Genomic DNA, 22,021 nt, shown 5'->3' with positions numbered 1-22,021 from the left:
TTCCAAAGAAAGAGGAGTTGGTCATGTCTTAGTAAGGTCTCTGTTGCTCTAGAGACATCATGCCCACAGCCAGTCTCACAAAGGAAAACATTTAATCAGGGCTGCTTACAGTTCGGAGGTCTAGTCCATTAGCATCATAGTGGGAAGCATGGTGGCACGCAGGCAGACACGGTGCTGGAGAAGGAGCTGAGAGTCCTACATCTTGATCCCGGGAGAGAGAGAGAGAGAGAGAGAGAGAGAGAGAGAGAGAGAGAGAGAGAGAGAGAAAGAGAGAAGGGGGAGGAAAGTGAGTGAGTTTGGGCATGGCTTGAGCTTCTGCAACCTCAAAGCCTGCCCTCGGTGACACACTTCCTCCAAGGCCACACCTCCTAATACTGCCACTCCCTGTGAGCCTGTGGGGCCATTTTCATTTAAAACCACCACAATTACTAAGGGGTGTAGTTTGGGTGGTTCCTTATTCGGATTGGTGTGTTAGGTTATACATTCATTTTTTTCCTGCTACCCATGTCCCTTCCCACGGTGCATTTGACTTTAATCACGTGCACACCCAGTTATTCATAGACACAACACAGTAAATATGGAGTCTTTCTAAAACTTTGCTTGGGGACATAGTTTCCTTTTACTGTACATGGAGCCGGACCCATTCAGACCAAACCAGCCCTTCTGCTTTTCATAGCTAGACAGACACTTGAGTAGAAACTGTCTGAATTTGATTGTTACCAGTGACAGGAAACATATTATTGTTCAAAGATGGGAGCACGTGCAGCCCAGCACAGGAGGGGGTGTCAAGGGGTTCTGAGGTTGCTCGATGCGTTGTTCTAAGAGGATGGGGTGTGCCTAACCCGCAACCCACCTAACTCCCGCCTTACGCTCATGAGTGCTGGATTACAGCTGTGCGCAACGCACACCTGTTTTCCTTTCTGGTGCTATTTTTGTTTGGTTTTTGTTGACATATGTTAACCGTACATTATAATGGGTTTCATCATGACATTTTCATACATGTGTATAATGTATTTGGATCATATCCCCCCCTTCTTTAAGGTCGATGACATCTTTTGTGTGTGTGGAGCACATTTTGTTTAGCCGTTCATCCATCTAAAATGCTTGGTATAACAAGCGTCTTCTCCACCGACAGAAGAAAATTCCTGGAGGCGGGGTAGCGTTTAACAAAGAGGGTTACGTGGCTCAAGGATCTGAGGCCCTGACCTCAGCCTTACTTTGCTAAGAGCCCCTTGGTGATGTCATAGGCAAGCGGCAGGACAGTGCCATAGTGAGGAGACTCAGAGGGCAAGCAGGGGCCCAGAAAAAGAGGGCGCTGGTCCCGCTCTTTCATCACAAGCCACCATGCAGCGTCCTTCTGGGTCCCCGGAGAACTACAGTAATCCCCAGAGAGCAGCATCGGTGACGCAGCCACCATCCACTCCTTTTCACGCACCGGCACAGCCTCACATGAGGACCGAGCTTGTGACCCCTGGGCCGTGGCGGGACACGTAGCAGCCAGATCCAAACCCTAGCACTTGCTGCACCTCCTTGGCCACCGTGAGTCAGGCGGCTTGTCAGTCTTAGGCCAGAAGTCTGTCTGAGACCCTGCTTGTTTATGTGTTTTCTTTAGCATTTTAATATCTCGTTTTATTTGTAATTATGTGAATGTGTCCATGCGTGGCCTGTGCAAATGAATTCAGTGCCTGTAGAGACCAGAAGCTACAGGAAGTTGTGGGTCACCTGACCCCGATTCTGGGAACCAAACTTGGGCCCTCTGCAAGGACAGTAAAGACTCTTAACCTCTGAACCTCCTCTCCAGCCACTGACCCTGCTCTTAAATTTTTATTAATTTACAAAGAGGTTTTGAGATGGCGTGTTTTTAGGCATCTGTTTTACAGTTTCTCACTTCCCTTTCTTCCACCTCACTTCCTCCTCCCCTGCTTCCTCTCACTCCCAGTGCCTCCTCCACTTCTATGTCACAATTAACACCTTCTAATTTTGTTGTTTATTTGAGACTGGGTCTTCCTAAGTTAGTCCAGGCTATCCTCAAACTTAGTCCTGTTTTTGACTCCCCAGAACTGGGATTACGGCCACACGCTGCTGCAAGCAGCTTGGGGAGTCCCCGTTTTAATCCCTTTGGGTTTCACTCAGAAGTGGAATTGCTAAGTTGCAGATGTACTTATGAACCTGCCTCTTCCTCCTTATCAGAGGCTGCTTGGGTGTGCCCAGTGCCCGTGGATAAAACACTCACCCTCAGGCCCCATCTACCTGCCCCAGGGGACAGGAGTCAATCTTACCTGCACAACCTTGGGGGCCACTCTGAAAAAATCCAGCCAGTACCATATCTGGTCCAAGAGAGCAGTCTCACCCCAGCCTGCTGCTCCAGTCACAAGTTGTATGCACATAAAAGACACACCAGCAGTAACCGAAGGCACTGACAAGGGCACCCCTTTAGGCAGTGCCATCACATAGCAGTCACCTTGGGGCCACATCCTGGGGGTGCCACCTGCTTCAGGCAAGGCTACTGAGAAGACAGTTGTAGGGTAGGGTGTTTAGGCTTCCTTCTCCTCAGCAGTGGGTCTCCTGGATGCAGGGGACTAAACACAGGTCTTGGCTGCTTAGATTGGCTGCCTGGAATCCCAGTTACTTTCATCACCCAGAGCAGAGCCCAGCTCCAGCTGTCTTTCAGGAAGTGTGAGGAACCCCTGACAAGACAGCCATTGAGTAAAGGGTGGCCCCAGCAGCACACAGCACAAGTTTCTCTTCCAGGATCAGCTGCCCCTAGCCTCCCATCCTACCTGTAGGAGACACAGGATCCCTGACCTAGCCACACCCCGAGAGCCAGACTTTAGTTCACAGGGCAGAGGTGGGGCCAGGGTGATTTTGCTTCTAGGGGAGGGACACAGACCCTTTACAGCCAAGAACAAAGTCCTTCTCTGAGTTGAGTCCAGGCAGGCTAAGCTGTAGCTGGTACCTTGGTTTCCTAGCTGGGCATCTCAGCAGTAGTCCCAACCATGCAGGTGGACTGGGTGCTGCTGTTGTTTTTGGGTCTCAGGATACATCTGTCCTTTGGTGTCATCCCAGGTAAGAGGGCTCCTTTCTGACTCCCATAGAAGGACTAACCTGCCACCTCCACTTGGACTAACCTGGGTCTATTTCCTCTTGGCCAGTGGAGGAGGAGAACCCGGCCTTCTGGAACCAAAAGGCAAAGGAGGCCCTGGATGCTGCCAAGAAGCTGCAGCCCATTCAGACATCCGCCAAGAACCTCATCATCTTCCTGGGAGATGGTGAGTACCCAAGACAGGGCCACCCCTGGGCCCCTGTGCTCCAGGCACCTGAGGCCACTGAGGGACCAGGAAGGCCTGGGAGCTCAGGCCTGACCAGGTTCTGTTCCTTTAGGGATGGGGGTGCCCACAGTGACAGCCACCAGGATCCTAAACGGACAGATGAAAGGTCATCTAGGACCTGAGACACCACTAGCCATGGACCGCTTCCCATACATGGCTCTGTCCAAGGTGGGTGCTGGAACACAGCTCCTGGGATATGGGAGATGGGCGTGGAGGGAGCATTGGAGACGGCTGGAGGATGAACCCCGGAGAACTGGAGTCTAGGCTTACAACCAGGACGGTGGACGCATCCCAGGAAGCAGGGACTAAAGTCTATCAGTAGCACACAGCTCAGAGTATCTCTGTCCCCAGACATACAACGTGGACAGACAGGTCCCAGACAGTGCAGGCACAGCCACCGCCTACCTCTGCGGGGTCAAGGCCAACTACAAGACCATCGGCGTGAGCGCAGCTGCGCGAGTCAGCCAGTGCAACACCACATTTGGCAACGAGGTCTTCTCGGTCATGTATCGGGCAAAGAAAGCAGGTGAGCTGGGGCCAGGCCCGGGGATGGGGCGGGCCCGGGGCAAAGAAGGCAGGCAGGTTGGTGCTGGGCTTGGGAGCTAAGGCAGACCTGGATCACTCAGTGATCTTCTATCCCGCCAGGGAAGTCTGTGGGGGTGGTGACCACCACCAGGGTGCAGCACGCCTCTCCAGCGGGCACCTACGCGCACACCGTGAACCGCAACTGGTACTCGGATGCAGAAATGCCTGCTGATGCAGTGCGGGAGGGCTGCAAGGACATCGCCGCCCAACTCATTTCCAACATGGACATCGATGTGAGTGCCAGGAGCCAGCGGGAGGGTTGAATGGAGGGGTGAACCTTGGACTGGCCATAGTCCCAGGCACAAACAGCTTGAACTCCAGATCCTCGGGAGTACATTTAAGGGAGGGTGTGCACAGTCGGGAGAATCGTATCACGCAGACATGGCAGGGACACAGCGGCTATCTTTCAGGAGGGTGGGGAAAGGGAGCTCACAAGGCCCTAAGTCTGCCTGTGCTGGTCCTCTGACCAAAGGTGATCCTCGGTGGAGGCCGCAAGTTCATGTTTCCCAAGGGGACTCCAGACCCCGAATACAGTGAGGACCCTAACCAGGCTGGGACCAGGCTGGATAACCGGGACCTGGTGAAGGAGTGGCTTGCCAACTACCCGGTAATGAGGGTTCCAGGGCAAGGGCCAAGGCAGGGCCCAGGGCAGTACTGTGCCTCCAGGGGGCTGTGTGCTGAGACTGGCTGTGTCTCTGCAGGGGGCCAAGTATGTTTGGAACCTCCCGCAGCTCATCCAGGCATCCCAGGACTCAACAGTGACTCACCTCATGGGTAAGCCTCGTGCTGCCCTAGCGCCTCTCAGATGGCCTCCATTGGAGCCTCTATGTGCACCACGAACCAGCCACCTCCCACTTCCATGGTGCTCACCATGAATTCCTGCACCCCCCACCCCCAGGCCTCTTTGAGCCGACGGAAATGAAATACGACATCTATCGAAACGTGTCAGCAGACCCTTCCCTGGTGGAGATGACAGAAGTGGCCGTGCGCCTGCTGAGCAGGAACCCCCGAGGCTTCTACCTCTTTGTGGAAGGTGAGCGGTTGTGCCTGGCAGATGGGGGGGGAAAGGGGTGCGGAGCAAAAGAAAGCATCACCCACACCACTGTCTTCCTGCAGGGGGTCGTATTGACCAAGGCCACCACGAGGGCATAGCTCACTTGGCACTGACCGAGGCTGTCATGTTTGACTCTGCCATCGACAAGGCGGACAAGCTCACCAGTGAGCAGGACACAATGATCCTTGTCACCGCTGACCATTCCCACGTCTTCGCTTTTGGTGGCTACACACATAGGGGGAGCTCCATCTTTGGTAGGCCAAGGGGCAGTGTCAGGCGGTGTCGCCTCAGGTCTGTCTATCTGTCTATCTATCTATCTCTCTGTCTGTCTGTCTATGTATCTGTCTGTCTGTCTCAGGGACAGATATCACTGGACCTCAGTTTCCTCATCTGTCAAAGTGGCATAAAGAGCTTTGTAGGGATCTGCGAGATTTTAACCACTGAGCAAGCAAAATGAGCTCACTCATACTCACTTGTACTCCAAAAGCAATAATCAGTCTGAGGACAAGATGTCTCCTTCCTCCATGCAGGTCTGGCCCCACTCTTGGCTCAAGATGGCAAAGCCTACACCTCCATTCTCTATGGCAATGGCCCGGGCTACGTACTAGGCAACCGTCCCGATGTCAACGAATCTTTGAGTGGTAAGTGCCACAGCGTTGCCTAGCTGGGGATGCTGGAAGAAGAGACTGAGGCAGATGGCCACTGCTCCCCTGAACACCCCGTCTCCCTAGGTGACCCCAAGTACCGGCAGCAGGCGGCTGTACCCCTCTCATCAGAGACCCACGGCGGGGAGGACGTGGCCATCTTCGCGCGCGGCCCGCAGGCGCACCTGGTGCACGGGGTGCACGAGCAGAACTACATCGCGCACGTCATGGCCTTCGCGGGCTGCCTGGAGCCCTACACCGACTGCGGCCTGGCGCCCCCTGCGGACCAGAGCGGCGCCGTCACCCCAGGCCACTCCACCACCAGGGATGAAGTGACAAACAGTGCAGCTGGCCAGGCCACTGTCCTGCTGTCCCTGAAGCTAGTAATCAGCATTCTGCTGCTAGCAGGGGCAGTCACGGTGGCGTCCTGATGGCCAGGTCCCCGTTCAGGGTCCCTCCTCGGAGTCCTGTCACCGCCATTCATAATCTCCCCTGCCGTGTCAGCCCCCTGTTCACAGTTCTCCACCCAAGGTTTTCATCGCTGATTTTTTGCACCCCGACTTGGTAGTCTCTTATCCACACATTGAGACATCAGCTCGGCCCACAGCCTTATAGTTGCTTTATAACTCTGGGCCTCTGCTGTCTCTGGAGTGGGAGGTACCAAATGGTACCCGGAAGGCTGCAGTCCAGGGCTGCCACGACTCATCACACCATCACCCTTCACAGGGGCCCATGTAACTTAGCTTTTTGGGTCTTGGCTTGTCCTCATGCTCTTTCCATGAACGGGAAACTAAGCAGAAGTCCAGGAGACTGTGGGTCTCAGCAAGCAAGCCAAAGCAACCTGACCTCCAGCTTTGTCCATCTCAGGCTGCATACAGATACCTCACAAAGAATACTTCCTAACCTTGGGGTCTCCAGTCCCTGAAGAGACATAACAACAATAAAAGTGACTGCTATATAAGGCATCGCCTGCAGCACTTTCTAGTAAGAACGACGCTGGATGCCTGGGGTGCAGGGCGCAGGGGCCGGTGTGTAGTGGAGATTAGGTCACAGAGAGGCCATCTGAGGAGTGGAGAGCTGATAAAGTGGAGTGAGTCATAGCCTCCAGGCTCTGCCTTCTGATCAAAAGTGTCGGTCTCTAGAGGACCAGACAGCTTGGGCACACAGCTCGGCCCTTCCATAAGGCTCTGTCACTCAGCTGGCTGGAGAGGAAGGGCGAGGGGTTGGAGGGTTGGGGCTTGGAAGGACAAAGAGGTCTGGTGAGAGCAGCCAGGGCCCAAGTGATGGCAAAAGCCCAAGCTGAGCCTGGACTTGGAAGCTGCAGAGAACCAAGGGTCTCCCCATCCAGGTGGAGGCCAGCAGAGTTCAACATCTGTCCTATTCCCAGAGCCGCTAGCAGGTGAGAGTGGCAGTCGGCCTGGCCCAGGCAGTCTTGATACCAGTTCCTGGGACTCATCACTGCCCTCCACCTCTCAGGCCCCAACCTTCGAAAGACAGGCAGAGACACGAGTCAGCTCTCTGCAAGGCGGTCAGGGCAGAGAGCTGTGGTCACACCTGCTCTAGATAACATCCAGACTCTCCAGTTGGCCATCTCAGGCAAGGGCAGCTCAGGAGGACCCCAGCCTTCCCAGGCTCCCACAGGGCAGCAGTGACCATGTGACCAGGGGATCTGGTTTCCAGGGCTCCCACCGCCTCCTGCAGTAAGGCTTTAGCAGAGACAGAAAATGCAAAGATCACAAACGGACAGCTCTAGGATGCTGGTGAAGGGCCCAAGGCAAGAAGCCTGGGAATGCTGGAGTAGCCTCAGGTTGGGGTGCGGAAGATGAGCTGGGACACGCGCTGCAGGCACTTCAGAGCTAGCACCACCTCCCCATCCTCAGAGAAGGCCTTCTGGAAGATCGGCTCCAACAGTGGCTTCCACTGTGGCTATGGGGCCAAGGGCAGGAAACAAAGAAGCATATGGGTGTCCAGGGACACGGATAATCTCGAACATACCTGAGAGGATGACCCAACGTTCCAGGACCTTCCTCATATTGTCTGTCCACTAGATCTGGATGCCCCTCATATGAGAGATGATCTGCAGCTACTTCAGAGTCACTGCGTTGTACATGGAGATGATGACAATACTCTTTGACATGGAGATCTGGGGTGGAGAGAGGCTGACCCAGTCCTTATCTGCACGCCATGTTCCTGACCCAGCCCTCGCCCTAGCAGCCCTCAGCTCCTGCTGCTTGTATCAGCTAGCCAAAGATCCACCTGTGGGCTCTCTGTGGTCTCCACTTCTGCACAGGGACAGAGGTTCTTCCTGAGCCCCAGGGAGGGAGAGGTGGGACCCTGATCTTAGATGTAAGGGCACATGAAATTCCTAAGTAGCACCATCTCCACAGGGCTACTGCCTCTCCCTCTGACCTCCTCACCCACGCTGTAGACAGTAAGGTTCCAAGGCTTGACTAAAACCTGTGATTACTCCAGGAAAATGATTGACCTCCCCGCCCCAACATGGCTCCCCTCCCAGTACCAAGCCACCTCCTGGATTCCCAAAATCTGGGGAGTTCTCAGGGATAACAGTCACACTAGCATACAGTGGGAAGGGTCTGTGTGGTCCATCCCAACAGCGAAAAAGCACACAGCCATGCTAAGTCCTGAGCCTCACTGGGCGGCTGGCTGAGGCTCACAGCCTCTCCAGCCAATGCCACTGGCCTGAGGGTTCAGAACCCGCAGCAGCAGTTAAGGGGCTCCCTCATCTTTCATGAGCTTCACTCTTTCTGTGAGATGCAGAATCTTCACAGAACCCCTGGCTGAGCCTGTGACCCTGCGGATGGCCAGGCCCCATGCTGGGTGGTGAGCGTCCCTTTTGGTCCGCCCACAGGCAGAACACACTGAATCTAACTGCTCAGCGGAGCAGCGCTGGCCTCGGAGACACTTCAGTTAGGAAGGTTTCTCAACCATGGGAACGGCTTAGCCTTTGGCCCGGCTTCCTAAATGCGCGAGCAGACTTGGCCTGAGAAGAGAGATGCCATAGCATGCGTGATGAGAGGGTCACTGGCTGAGTGGGGGCTGAGGTGACATGTAGCCACCCCAGTGCCCGGGTACTTCATACCTTCCTCCTAGACCCCCGCCAGTTCTGTGGGTTCGGGACCCTCATTACCATGAGTGCTGCTGCCCAAGACACCCGGAGAAAGAGGCAAAATGAAACAGTCTTTTGTCAGCAGGAGGCAAGATGACCACACTGGTTCAGCTTGTTCCTGGGGGAGGCTCCTGTGACAGGAAGGTAGAGAGTGCCTGGGGTGCCTGCCTGAAGGAAGGGGTGTCCCGCGTCTCACAGTACCCCCTGTGCATGCTGGGACTTCTGGTGATCCACATCTATCCCCAGGCCCTGCCAGGCGTTCCCTGAGTGTCAAGGGCTGTCACCAAGCTCTTAGCTGTCCTGGTGAGATCTGAGGTGGCAGAAGCAGTCAGGAGCCATACCTGCTCCCTCACAGAGAAGAGACAGACTCTGATAGTCCCCGCACCCCACCGCCACCCCGAGTAAATTCTATCAGTCCTGGTGCGCACCAGCCCCAGGCAAAGGCTACTCAAAAGTAGAAGAAAATTAAAACAATTTTCACAGTATATGTTCATTGGTGAGTTTTTATTTGTTTAGTTTGGTTTCCAGTTTTGATCTTTTGAGCCAGGGTCTATGGTAGTCCAGACTTTCCTCGCCTTCAACTTTTTTTTTATTTGGTTGTTTTTCTAGGCGGGGTTTCTCTGTGTAGCCTTGACTGTCCTGAACTTGCTTTGTATACCAGGCTGGACTTAAAAATCTGCCTGCCTCTGCCTTCCAAGTGCTGAGATTAAAGGCGTGTGCCACCACACTTGGCTTCATCTTGAACTTTTGATCCTACCAACTCCTGAGGCTTGAGATGACAGGCATCCCTATAACAAGTTTATGTGGCACTGAGGACCAAACCCTGGGCTTCAGGCATTCTAGACAAGCATTCGACCAACTGAGCTGCAGCCCCAGGCATTTTATTTGTTTATTCCAGACTGAACTGGAGCTCACTATGTAGATAAGGATGACCTTGACTGAATTCCGAATCCTCCTGCCTCCATCTACCGAGGGCTGAGGTCACAGTGTGTACTGCCATGCCTGGTCTGCGGTCTGGGCTGGGCTACGTGAGGCCCTGCCTCAAAATATCAAGATCCCCAAATCAAATCAAACCCACCTGAGGCTAAGACAGCATCTGCCAGTCATCCCGGGCTGGCCTCCCAGCGTGATCCTTTGCCTCCACCTCCCCACCGCTGGGATTTCACATACTAGCGACTAATCTGCCTTACCCTCTTTTGATTATTCGTTTTGTTTTTGTTCTGTAAATCTTTTAATATAGTAAAAAATTACCTTGAACTCTTGATTCTCCTGCCTCTGCCTCTTTCTGTTTTAGTTTTGGTGAAAGGGCTTCTCTACGTTACCGTCCCTCGAACATGCTTTGTAGACCATTTTGGCCTTGAACACACAGAAATGTGCCAGTCTCAGCCTACTGAGTGCTGGCATTAAAGGCATGTGCCCTCAATGTTAGGTGTGCCTCCATATCTCAAGTGTAGCCCTGGCTGTCCTGGAACTGGATTTGCAGACCATGCTGGCCTGGAACTCACAGAGACGCCTGCTTCTGCCTCTGAAGTGCTGGAATTAAAGGCATGCACCACCACAGCCCAGCTTTCATTGCTGGTTTTCAAGACAGGGTTTCTCTATAAAAGCACTTTTATTCCCCTGCATAAATTGTTATCTCAGAAGATTATTGTCCCTGTCCGATAAGGTAGGCCTAGTTCTGGAAGCTTCCAGCCTCTGTACAATCTAACCTAGGCCTAGAATGTTTATAGCCTCTGAGAATTACTGCTTAATAAGCTCACCCTTTCTTGTTCTTACTGAGCTCTGGGCTGGATGGTTCAACTCACTCTTCTGGCTCAAATTCTTCTCCCAGCTGACTTATTCAATCTGGCTTTTCTTTTGGCCTCTAAATTGCTCTGCTTGACCTCAAACTAACTCTAGCAATTTGCTAGCATCCTCTAGCTCATTTGGTCTTCACATGAGTTCTCTGTCTGCAACCACCTAGCTCTCTCTTACTGTCTCAGTAAAACTTGCCTTCTCTTTTTCTACACTGCCCCTTAAGTAGCTTCCCTCTCCCCTCTCTTCTCGTGAGATTTGGGCGTATTCTATTCTGTCAAATCTTTATCTGGTTACCCCTTCTAACACTCAGTTAGACACCGCTTTCAAACATGGATGCTTTCTTCTACAAACTAACTTTACCTTCATTACTTAGGATTAAAGGAGTGTACCACCATGCCTGGATCAAAGCTTTTTTTTTTTTTTTACCTGATACTTGCTCTATACCAGGCTAGCCTTGAACTCAGATCTGCTTGCCTCTGTCTCCTGGATTAAAGGCCTGTTTGTATTCCAGCTGGATCAGACAGATCTAGATCTTTGGATGTCATCTCTTGCCAGAGCAGCCATGTTCTGAATTTAAATCCCTCTGCATTTCTCTGTGTACCTTTGGTTGCCCTGAAATTAGGTAGACTATGCTGGCCTGATGGAGTTCTGCCTCTGCCTCCAGAAAGCTATGATTAAAAACATGCACCACACTCTCTGGCTGGTTGGTTTTGAGCCAATATTCTTGCTATATAGCACAGGCTAGCCTTCAATCTTCCTGCCATGGATCAGAAGACCTGGCTTGCAGCCTTGAGCTACCACACCTAGCTGGATCATGTTTCTCTGGTCCCTAATCCATCCATAGGCATATGGCTTGACCTCACACCAACTGGCCACTGGGGATAAAATTGAACCCATACAGGATATGGGCCCAGGCTTTCCATTCTTCTCAAATCATACTGCTCTGATTCAAGATCACTGCATCACAGAAATACTTTTCCTCAGGCCAGAGGGAACAACCAGGTCTTTGCTCTAGGCTATACCTACAGATGTGCCCTGGGTCTGTGCGGATCACTGGCCCTGGGTCTCTCTACATCAAGAGCAAAACCCGCCTGTTCCTGGGGAAGACCCAGGCCCTGCACAGTTTCCACTCCAGTTTGTGTTCAAACACACTCAAAAGTAGCTGTGAGAGCCGGGCGTGGTGGCACACACCTATAATACCAGCACTCAGGAAGGCAGAGGCAGGTGGATCTCAGTGAGGTCGAAGCCAGCCTGGTCTACAAAAATGAATCCAGGACAGCCAAGGCTACATGGAGAAACCCTGTCTCAAAAAACAAAAAAATTATCTGTGATACAAACAGGGCTCTATGGGACCCCATCTTTCCAATTCAATGTTCCTCCTGGTTAATACTCCTGGAAATCTTACCTGTTCTGAGTCCAGGGGAGAGGCAACTGGGGCCAAAGCTCACAGGAACAGAAAGTGTTGGATGCCCACGAGACAGAGCAAGCAGAGGGTTGATGACCAGTGCAGCGTGAGATGACTCTATACTCAAGACAGTAGCTGTCCCCACCTCCCACTTCTGGGCAAGATGATGGGACCCTCCCTTAATTCCAGGTTCAGGAAGTTGGCCTGGACTCCCACAACCTGCCTCTTTCTTACAGACAAACAAGCTTCAGTTTATGGGAGAGGGTGGGGCTAGGGTAGAGCCTGAGGATTAGGGAGGGACTCTGAGCCTTCCCCTATTTAAGAGGAGGCTCAGAGCCTCCTGGTGTCAGAGCCTCTGCTAGTACCGTGGTACTGAAGATCCTCATTCCGCCATCCTCACAACTGCCACACACAGCCATGTGGGGAGCGTGCTTGCTGCTGCTGGGCCTCAGGCTACAGCTATCCCTCAGCGTCGTCATCCCAGGTAAGGCAGCTCCTTTCAGGCCCTTGCTCCTTTCACACGCACGGGCCATCACTTTTACCTTGACTCTGTTCCTCCCCCTTGGCCAGTGGAGGAGGAGAACCCGGCCTTCTGGAACCAAAAGGCAGCCGAGGCCCTGGATGCTGCCAAGAAGCTGCAGCCCATTCAGACATCCGCCAAGAACCTCATCATCTTCCTGGGGGATGGTGAGTGTGAGGCCTGGTCACCCTGGGCCCTTTCGATTCAGGCACCAAGGTCACTGATGGGTCCAGGCAGTTCCGGGGTTCAGTCCCGACCAGGTTGTGTCTGCTCCTTCAGGGATGGGAGTGTCCACAGTGACAGCTACCCGGATCCTAAAGGGACAAATGGACGGTCATCTAGGACCTGAGACACCCCTGGCCATGGACCGCCTCCCACATATGGCTCTGTCCAAGGTAAGCTTGGAGACATGCAAGTCCCCAAAAGGGGTGGCAAAAGCTGGTACAACAGGAGGGCAGTTGGGGAAGGATACAGACCAGGCCGGGGGGGGGGGGGGAGTCCCAGGAAGAGACAAGGACTAATGTAGACCAGTCGAGTTGAGCTGAGAGTGTCTCCCCAGACATACAACACAGACATGCAGATCCCAGACAGCTCGGCCACAGCCACAGCCATGCTCTCCGGGGTCAAAACCAACTTCAAGGTCATTGGCTTGAGCGCAGCTGCGCGCTTTAACGAGTGCAACTCAACGTGGGGCAATGAGGTCATCTCGGTGATGCAGCGCGCCAAGAAAGCAGGTAGGTGGGTGGGGGCAGGGCTTCGGGATGTGGGAAGGCCTGGGGTCCCGGGTGACTCGCCTGACTTCTTCTGCAGGAAAGTCTGTGGGGGTGGTGACCACCACGTCGGTGCAGCACGCCTCCCCAGCCGCCACCTACGCACACACGGTGAACCGTAATTGGTACTCGGATGCGGAAATGCCTGCCTCGGCGTTGCAGGAGGGCTGCAAGGACATCTCTACACAGCTCATCTCCAACATGGATATTGATGTGAGCTCCAACAGTGAGGGGGTAGGGCTGGGGCGAGGTGTCACTCAGCTGAAGTCTATGTAGCTCACAGTCTGAGCTCTGAATCCTGCAGGGTATCTGAGCAGTGGGAGGGGTTGGATGGAGAAGGTGTGGCCCAGGGAGTTCCTCTCCTCAAACTTGCTGGGACCACGTACTGCCTGGAGGGAACAGAGGATCATATCGGTCAGGTCCCAAGCTCACCTCTGATCATAGGTGATCCTTGGTGGTGGCCGCAAGTTCATGTTTCCCAAGGGGACGCCGGACCAGGAATATCCAGCTAACCCTGGCCAGGGTGGAACCAGGCTAGATGGCCGCAACCTAGTTCAAGAGTGGCTGGCAAAGCACCAGGTACTGGGGGCGCCAGGGCGGAGGGCAGAGGAAATCAGTGAGGGCTGTACATTTCAAAGTGCGTCCTTAGCAGGTTGGCTGTGTCCCTGCAGGGAGCCCAGTATGTCTGGAACCGCTCGCAGCTCATTCGGATGTCCCTGGATCCTTCTGTGACACATCTCATGGGTAATAACTCCCATTTCTTCCCCTGGAACCCTTCATTAGGAAATTGTGCGAGTGTGAGAGAGAGGGAGAGAGACACAGAGAGACTGCGTGTGGTGATGTCAGTGCTACCTGGTCTGGTGTTGATGATGAATTTTCTTTCTCTTCAGGCCTCTTTGAGCCTGACTTCATGACATACGACATCTACCGAAACCCTACCGAAGACCCTTCCCTGGTGGAGATGACAGAGGTGGCCATCCGCATGCTGAGCAGGAACCCCCGAGGCTTCTATCTCTTTGTGGAAGGTGAGCGGCTGTGCCTGGCGGGGGTGGGGGTGGGGGAACGGGTCCAGCGCAGGCTCAAGCATCTCTCCATCACTGGTTTCCTCAGGGGGCCGCATCGACCATGGCCACCATGAATCTGTAGCCTACCGCGCACTGACCGAGGCTGTCGTGTTTGACTCTGCCATCGACAAGGCGGACAGGCTCACCAGTGAGCAGGACACAATGATCCTCGTCACCGCTGACCATTCCCACGTCTTCACTTATGGTGGCTACACACACAGGGGGAGCTCCGTCTTTGGTAGGCGTGGGGCGGGCAGAGGCAGATAATTGCTGTCTTGTGGGGATCTGTTGGCAAAGGTGAAGGCATGCAGAAGCAGCCCTCCGTTTGAGAACGTGTCACCCCCTCTCTCTGCAGGGCTGGCTCCCTTCAAGGCTCAGGACGGCAAATCCTTTACCTCAATCCTATATGGCAATGGTCCCGGCTACAGGCTCCACGACGGCGTCCGGGCTGACGTTACCGAAGAAGAGAGCAGTAAGTTCAGTGGGGTTGTCCGCGTGGGGCAGGGGCCGGGGCGGAGGACCCGCCCTGAACACCCCCTCTTTGCAGGCCACCCCTTGTACCGGCAGCAGGCGGCTGTGCCCTTGGACAGCGAGACCCACGGCGGGGAGGACGTGGCCATCTTCGCGCGCGGCCCGCAGGCGCACCTGGTGCACGGGGTGCAGGAGCAGAACTACATCGCGCACGTCATGGCCTTCGCGGGCTGCCTGGAGCCCTACACCGACTGCGGCCTGGCGCCCCCTGCCGGCCACAGCATTGCGGCGACCCAGACCTCCACCCTGCTGCTCCTGATGGCAGGGATGGTGTTCACACTGGTGGCGGCAGCTGAACTGACTATCTAGGCTCACTGGACGCCACCGCAGCGTCCCGCCGCTGGCTCCAGTGTCTCCTGACAGTACTGTTTTCTGGACTCCCAACCGCTCCTCTCCCATGCCCACTTCAGGTTTCTGATCTCAATCCTGCAGCCTCACCTTAAGCTCCAGCAGACCTCAGGATGTTAAGGCACTTCCGGTTTTGCAGATTGTCACCGGCACTGGACGACCCCATTGCCAGACTTACCGGCTTCTGTTGCACCTTGAACCATGAAAACCTTTGACAGCCATCCACCGACCCTTATTAGGCCACCTAGCTCTACCCAGGCTCCTTGAAGAGGCCCAGCACGAGAGCGAAAAAGAAGAGAGCGCCTTGTTCCTACCCCCCAGCGTCTATAGCATCTAAGGGTGGTAGCAGCACTTGGCTTCCTCCCCAACCCACTGTTTCCCCCTTCAGTTTTTGAGAACTCAGTCCACCATCTTACCTCAGTTTCCCCAAATTGGGGATTATAGGTGTGTCTGGCTGCGCTTTTCATTCTCCTGGGGACAATAAAAGCAACTGTTAAACTATGTCAGTAGTACCTGTTTGTCTAAAGCAGCGGGAAGGGTGGGCCTGAAGGTGGGCCCACTAACACAAGTGGTTGGGTGGCAGCAGAGGACCAGTCCCCTGAGCATGCCAAGGACAGGTGTGCCAGGGCTGGAATGGTGCTGCAGCCAGCCTCTGCACACGAAGGCCCTGGCACCTGTCCACCCCATGATGGCCAGTAGGAAGGAGGAACATGAAGGCCTTATACTCCCGACCAGCCCTGCGCTCAGGGTCCCTTGCTCCCTGGGCTGGGATCAGGCACCTGAGCACCAGCCCAGGGCAGGCTCAGGTGGCAGACACCACCAAGTGAGCACATTCTGTGTCCTTCCGGTCCAGAGCAGAGACAGCAAGCTCCACTGGGCTGCCCAGATGCCACTCTGGCTCAAGTGTGTGACCTCCCTGAACTCATTGTAGTCCACTGTCACAGCAGGCAGAGTCTCTGTTGGGCCAGTGCCTCGGGTGTCTTGGTTGCTTATACTTGAGGCCCTGGAGCCACTGCTGCAGGAAGAGCAGAGGCGGCAGGCCCAGAGGAAGGCTTCAGCCTGATGACGCTCGGGGCTGGGAGCTGGGAGAATCAGTGCAGAGGCCGTTCAGGAGGGAGGGAGGTTCCAAGTACCTACCGCCTCCTGCAACTATAGCCAATAATCAGGGCCTCAGACCCCTTTCCTCCTCATCCTGCACACACTTGCCAGGCTGCAGATTTGGGGGTTCCCTGGTTGAGAGCAGGAAAGCACAGGACATTCAGTCTGACACACAGCATGTCTTCATTGACAGCCTGGTTCTTTTGTCTGTGTTTTTTTTTTTTTTTTCTCCAATGTCTGCTTCCACTAAGGCCAGGAAAGTCAGAGAGAAGCAGTGGATGCTGGAAGACCGGTGGTGGTGCACACCTTTAATCCCAGCACTCAGGAGGCAGGGGAAGGTGGGTCTCTGAGTTCGAGGCCAGCCTGGCCTATAGAGCCACTTCCAGAACATCCCGGGCTACACAGAGAAATACTGTCTTGGAAAATCAAGCTAAACAATACAAAACAGTGGAGGCTGGAGAATGGAGGTGAAGCAAGGAGCTTGTCAAAGTGACCTTGCCAGGCTGTCCCTTGTTGTGACTGAGCTTCTCTCTCTCTCTCTCTCTCTCTCTCTCTCTCTCTCTCTCTCTGGTGATAGTGAGCCAGGGTTTTCTTTAGCCCAGGCTGAACCTGAACTAAGTAACTGTGGATAGCCTTGAACTCCTGCTTCCACCTCCCAAATGCTAGGATGCCGGCGTGTCCCATTGTGCCCACTTGGCGCTGTGCTTAGGGGACTGAACTCAGCTGTGCATGCCAGGCAAGCACTCCACCATCTCAGCTGAGCTCCAGCCCTGAGGCTCTCAGAAGAGACAAGGAACAAGACTTTGTCTTCTTCTTAGCCTGATGGCTGTCATCCCACCTCCAAGTGGAAGCTGCCTGGCTGAGTGCTCTGTGGGCCTAACTCCTGTACCTCAGAGTCTCCTCAGGCTGAGACCCCTTGTGCCTTGGCTGCAGCTGCAGAGGCACAACAGTTCACTGAGCCTCCTTTCTGGAAAATAGAGGTGTTTTTTTGTTGTTGTTGTTTTTGTTTGTTTGTTTGTTTCACCTTGGAAGTCTCCTTTCTGTCCCCACCACAGGGCTCTGGCAAGTTCTCCAGTGCGTGGGGATGCCTGTCCCTCCCTGGAGATCCTTCCATAGCAAGGAACTGCCTCACAGGCCTCCATCAGGACGGGTGATGAGCATCTATTTTAAAGCTGGTCCTGCTCCTGACTTGTAGGTCCACTATGATTCCAGGCTTGCCTTTTTGTTCTGAAGCTCAGGATAAGGCCTCGCATCACTGCATCTGTCCCCTCCCCCTTTCCTTACAGGGCTGGCAATGGCAGGTCTAGTTAGAACTACCAAAGCAGGGAGGCCTCCACTGGCAGTCACGAATAGAGGGCAGCTATATTCCAAGCAGGCAAACAGAAAGCAGTGCCAATCCTTCCTCCCCAGATGCCTGTGTTAGACCTGTCTAACTCAGGTTAAGACCTGTCTCAGTCTGCTATCTGAGGCTTACAGGAAATGGGAATGTGTTCACCTCGTGTCCTGGAAGCTGCCAGCACCTTCCCAGGCATTTCCCCTGTGGGCTCCGTGTCAGGTAGACTGCAAGGTCAGCCACTCCCATTTTTCTGCCGGTGCCATGTTCTGGGAATGGGACTTGGGGCCTCACAGTACTGCAGCATTATAGTGCGTTCTTAGCCCTTGATTTTGAAGAGAGTTCTACTGTGGGTGAAATGCCACCAAGCAGCATGGCATACTGACAAATGTGTGAGCATGTGAGCGTGTGTGTGTGTGTGTGTGTGTGTGTGTGTGTGTGTGTGTGGTCAGTCTGGGACATAGGGGACTTAACTGTTGAACTATCTGAAGAAGTTACAACAGCCACTCCAACCTTTAGCCACCATACCCCACAACCCCCTGGGTCAGCAGCTATGAAAGTCAGAGACAGACCATACCTAACACAAGCCAAAAGGTTACACGTTTTGTTTTGTTTTGTTTTAGACAGGGCCTTGCTCTGTAACCTGACCTGGAACTCACCCTGACGTCTACATTGCCTCAGGCTCCCAAGTGCTGCCTTTACAGGCACGTGCCACCTGTCATCGAGAGTTCTTAGCTGTCACACTTTCTTTTTCTTTCTTTTTTTCTCTCTCTCTCTTTTGAGACAGGGTTTCTTTGTGTAGCCTTGGTTGTCCTGGACTTGCTTTGTAGACCAGGCTGGCCTTGAACTCATGGAGATCCTCTGGCCTCTACCTCTCAGAGCGCTGGGATTACAGGCTGAACCACCGTACCACATTCGCGTATAACACTTTCTTTTATGTGGATTTATTACTTATTTCTCTGCATGCACGTGCATGCTGGCTGTGGCTGCTCGAGTGTGGAGGTCAGAGCTCAGCGGTCTCGGAGTTGATTCTCCTCTTCCACCATGTGGGCTCTAGGTAATGGAACTCAGGGCTTCAGGTTCAGGCAGGTGGCTTACTGGCTAAGCCATCTTGCTGGCTCAGTAACATATTTTCTTGTTTTGTTTTTTGTTTTTGTTTGCTGTTTTTTTTTTTCTTTCTCTTTGAGACAAGGTTTCTCTGGATAGCCCTGGCTATCCCTGAAGCTCCTTCTGCAAAGCAGGCTGGCCTTGAACTCAGAGTTCTGCCTGCCTCTGCCTCCCAAGTACTGGGATTAAAGGTGCCTGCCACCACTGGGCTCCATAACATATTTTTAAGTTGAGGACTATATATTATTTAGACATAATGTTATATACTTACCAAACTGTAAACACAATTTTTTATATGCATTAGGAAAGAACAACAACAACAAATCCATAGACTTGCTTTTAGGTACTACAAGCTTCTGCGGCTCTCCTGGATATTATGCCAATTTGACACAAGCTAGGGTCATGTGAGAGCAGGGAGCTGCAGACAGGTGTGGTGGGACACGCCTGTAATCCCAGCACTCTGGGAGGCAGAGGAAGGCAGAAGGATCTCTGTAAGTTCAAGGCCAGCATGCTCTACAAATCTACAGAGGAAGGCAGGCGGATCTCTGTGAGTTAAAGGCCAGCATGCTCTACAAATCTACAGATAGCCAAATCCAGGACAGCCAAAGCTGTCTCAAAAAGCCGAGAGAGAGAGAGAAAGAGAGAGAGAGAGAAAGAGAGAGAGCCTCCGTTGAGACGATGTTTTCATAACATTGGGCTGTGGGCCAGCCTGTAGGGCATTTTCTTAATTAGTGATTAATGAGGGAAGCCCAGCTCATTATTGCTGGGGCTACCCTGTGATGGTGGTCATGGGTTCCATAATAAAGCAGGCTGAGCAAGCCATAGGGAGCAGGCCAGGAAGTGGCACCCCTCTGGCCCCTGTGTTAGCTGCTGCCTCCAGCTTCCCGCCCTGTTTGAGCCCCTGTCCTCACTGCTTTTGAAGATGAACTGTTACATGGAACTGTGAGTGGATAAACCCGTTCTTCCCCAAGTCATTCTTTTGGACACGGTGTTTCATCACAGCAATAGTAACTCTGACTAATTAGTGGTCTGGAACGAAACGTCAAGGTATGCCTTGCGTTTAATAAATAAGCTATTGTTCATTATTGCTGCATAGTTTACTGGTTTCCATAGTTCACATGGTTTCTCTGTGTAGCCATGACTGTCCTAAAACTTGCTCCGTAGACTAGGCTGGTCTGGAACTCACTGGGATCCACCTGCCTCTGTCTCTGGGATTAAAGGAGTAGGCCACCATTGCCCAGCTGGAAACACTGTTTTTATCCCTGTCCTATTGACAAATTCTGGTAGTGCTTCCAATGTTTGGCTATTTAAAGAAGGGAGCTTTGCTGGTGATGCACGCCTTTAATCCCAGCACTCCAGAGGCAGAGTCCGGCAGACCTTTGAGATTTGAGGCCAGCTTGAACTACAGAGGGAGCTCCAGCGATATCCAGGGCTACCCAGAGAAAACCTGTCTCAAAAAGCCAAAACACAAACAAACAGACAAAGTCACGTTGACCAGGCTGAGGTTTCAAATGTGGTTTGTCTGTCCTGTCATAGCCCAGCAGCATCCCAGAATGTGCATGCTGGGACGTTCCTGGATGACACTCACTAGACCTCCCTGCCCCCACGCTCTGGCTCAGCACTGGGGAGGCAGAGGCAGGTGGATCTTTGAGGTCACCTAGAGCTCTTCTTGCACAGAAAAACACTGTCTTGAAGCAGATCAGGGACAAGCAGTGAAACCAAAGACACCTGGAAGATGGGTCGGGGGCAAAAGAGACTGCTGCAAAAGATTTGAACACAGCCAGGCTGCATTCAGGGCTGCACTCATTTCACGTGGTGGCCAGCATGAGCATGTCCGCCTTGGACTGGCACCCTACAGGGAGGAGCAGAGCGTGGGAGGAGGCAACAAGCAATTTCCCCAAATAATTGCAGTGTTTAGTGAAGCTACAGGAGTTGAAATTCCCAGCCCTCAGGAGTGCAGGAGCTAAAGCGGCCAGGAATTCCAGAGGCCCCAACTCAGTGACCCTGCGTGTGGGGAGAGTGAAGGTTGACTAGGGAAGGACGCTCTTTGCTATGCTGGATGGTCTGGACTGGATGGGACTTTAACCACTTCGTGGCTGGAGAGAAAGATTACAACTGTGTTCCTGAAGTTGTGACAATGAATATCTGGCAAGTCCAGAATTTGAAAGCTGGGCTTGGCTGTGCTTTGGTTTGCTTGGTGAGGGTTTTTTGAGAAAGGGTTTCTCTGTGTAGTCCTGGCTATCCAGGAATGCTTTCTATAGGCCAGGCTGGCCTCGAACTCAGAGACCCACCTTCCCCTGCCTCCTGAGTGCTGGGATTAAAGGTGTGCACCACCACCGGTCTTCCAGCATCCACTGCTTCTCTCTGACTTTCCTGGCCTTAGTGGAAGCAGACATTGGAGAAAAAAAAAAAAAAAACACAGACAAAAGAACCAGGCTGTCAATGAAGACATGCTGTGTGTCAGACTGAATGTCCTGTGCTTTCCTGCTCTCAACCAGGGAACCCCCAAATCTGCAGCCTGGCAAGTGTGTGCAGGATGAGGAGGAAAGGGGTCTGAGGCCCTGATTATTGGCTATAGTTGCAGGAGGCGGTAGGTACTTGGAACCTCCCTCCCTCCTGAACGGCCTCTGCACTGATTCTCCCAGCTCCCAGCCCCGAGCGTCATCAGGCTGAAGCCTTCCTCTGGGCCTGCCGCCTCTGCTCTTCCTGCAGCAGTGGCTCCAGGGCCTCAAGTATAAGCAACCAAGACACCCGAGGCACTGGCCCAACAGAGACTCTGCCTGCTGTGACAGTGGACTACAATGAGTTCAGGGAGGTCACACACTTGAGCCAGAGTGGCATCTGGGCAGCCCAGTGGAGCTTGCTGTCTCTGCTCTGGACCGGAAGGACACAGAATGTGCTCACTTGGTGGTGTCTGCCACCTGAGCCTGCCCTGGGCTGGTGCTCAGGTGCCTGATCCCAGCCCAGGGAGCAAGGGACCCTGAGCGCAGGGCTGGTCGGGAGTATAAGGCCTTCATGTTCCTCCTTCCTACTGGCCATCATGGGGTGGACAGGTGCCAGGGCCTTCGTGTGCAGAGGCTGGCTGCAGCACCATTCCAGCCCTGGCACACCTGTCCTTGGCATGCTCAGGGGACTGGTCCTCTGCTGCCACCCAACCACTTGTGTTAGTGGGCCCACCTTCAGGCCCACCCTTCCCGCTGCTTTAGACAAACAGGTACTACTGACATAGTTTAACAGTTGCTTTTATTGTCCCCAGGAGAATGAAAAGCGCAGCCAGACACACCTATAATCCCCAATTTGGGGAAACTG

General features: G+C 53.5%; 2 protein-coding genes across 2 annotated transcripts; both read left to right on the top strand.

Moving 5' to 3' along the window:
* Window positions 1-2,897: 2,897 nt before the first annotated feature.
* On the top strand, window positions 2,898-6,573 carry LOC110543026 (intestinal-type alkaline phosphatase 1-like). Its single transcript, XM_060368785.1, has 11 exons — window positions 2,898-3,066; window positions 3,153-3,269; window positions 3,382-3,497; window positions 3,681-3,855; window positions 3,975-4,147; window positions 4,387-4,521; window positions 4,616-4,688; window positions 4,813-4,947; window positions 5,031-5,222; window positions 5,499-5,609; window positions 5,700-6,573. Exons 1-11 carry the CDS (start codon window positions 2,997-2,999, stop codon window positions 6,041-6,043), a joined length of 1,641 nt encoding a protein of 546 aa, XP_060224768.1. The 5' UTR covers window positions 2,898-2,996; the 3' UTR covers window positions 6,044-6,573.
* Window positions 6,574-12,358: 5,785 nt separating this feature from the next.
* On the top strand, window positions 12,359-15,592 carry LOC110543023 (alkaline phosphatase, germ cell type-like). The gene is made up of 11 exons (XM_021629476.2): window positions 12,359-12,425; window positions 12,512-12,628; window positions 12,741-12,856; window positions 13,021-13,195; window positions 13,272-13,444; window positions 13,676-13,810; window positions 13,903-13,975; window positions 14,122-14,256; window positions 14,342-14,533; window positions 14,651-14,767; window positions 14,843-15,592. The coding sequence occupies exons 1-11, from the start codon at window positions 12,359-12,361 to the stop codon at window positions 15,133-15,135; spliced, it is 1,593 nt and encodes a 530-aa protein (XP_021485151.1). The 3' UTR covers window positions 15,136-15,592.
* The last annotated feature ends 6,429 nt before the right edge of the window (window positions 15,593-22,021 follow it).

The sequence above is a fragment of the Meriones unguiculatus genome, chromosome 15 (assembly GCF_030254825.1).
Source record: "Meriones unguiculatus strain TT.TT164.6M chromosome 15, Bangor_MerUng_6.1, whole genome shotgun sequence".
In the NCBI taxonomy this organism is placed as follows: domain Eukaryota; kingdom Metazoa; phylum Chordata; class Mammalia; order Rodentia; family Muridae; genus Meriones; species Meriones unguiculatus.
Note: the sequence above shows the minus strand (reverse complement) of the source record. Positions and strands in the feature narration are given on the sequence as shown.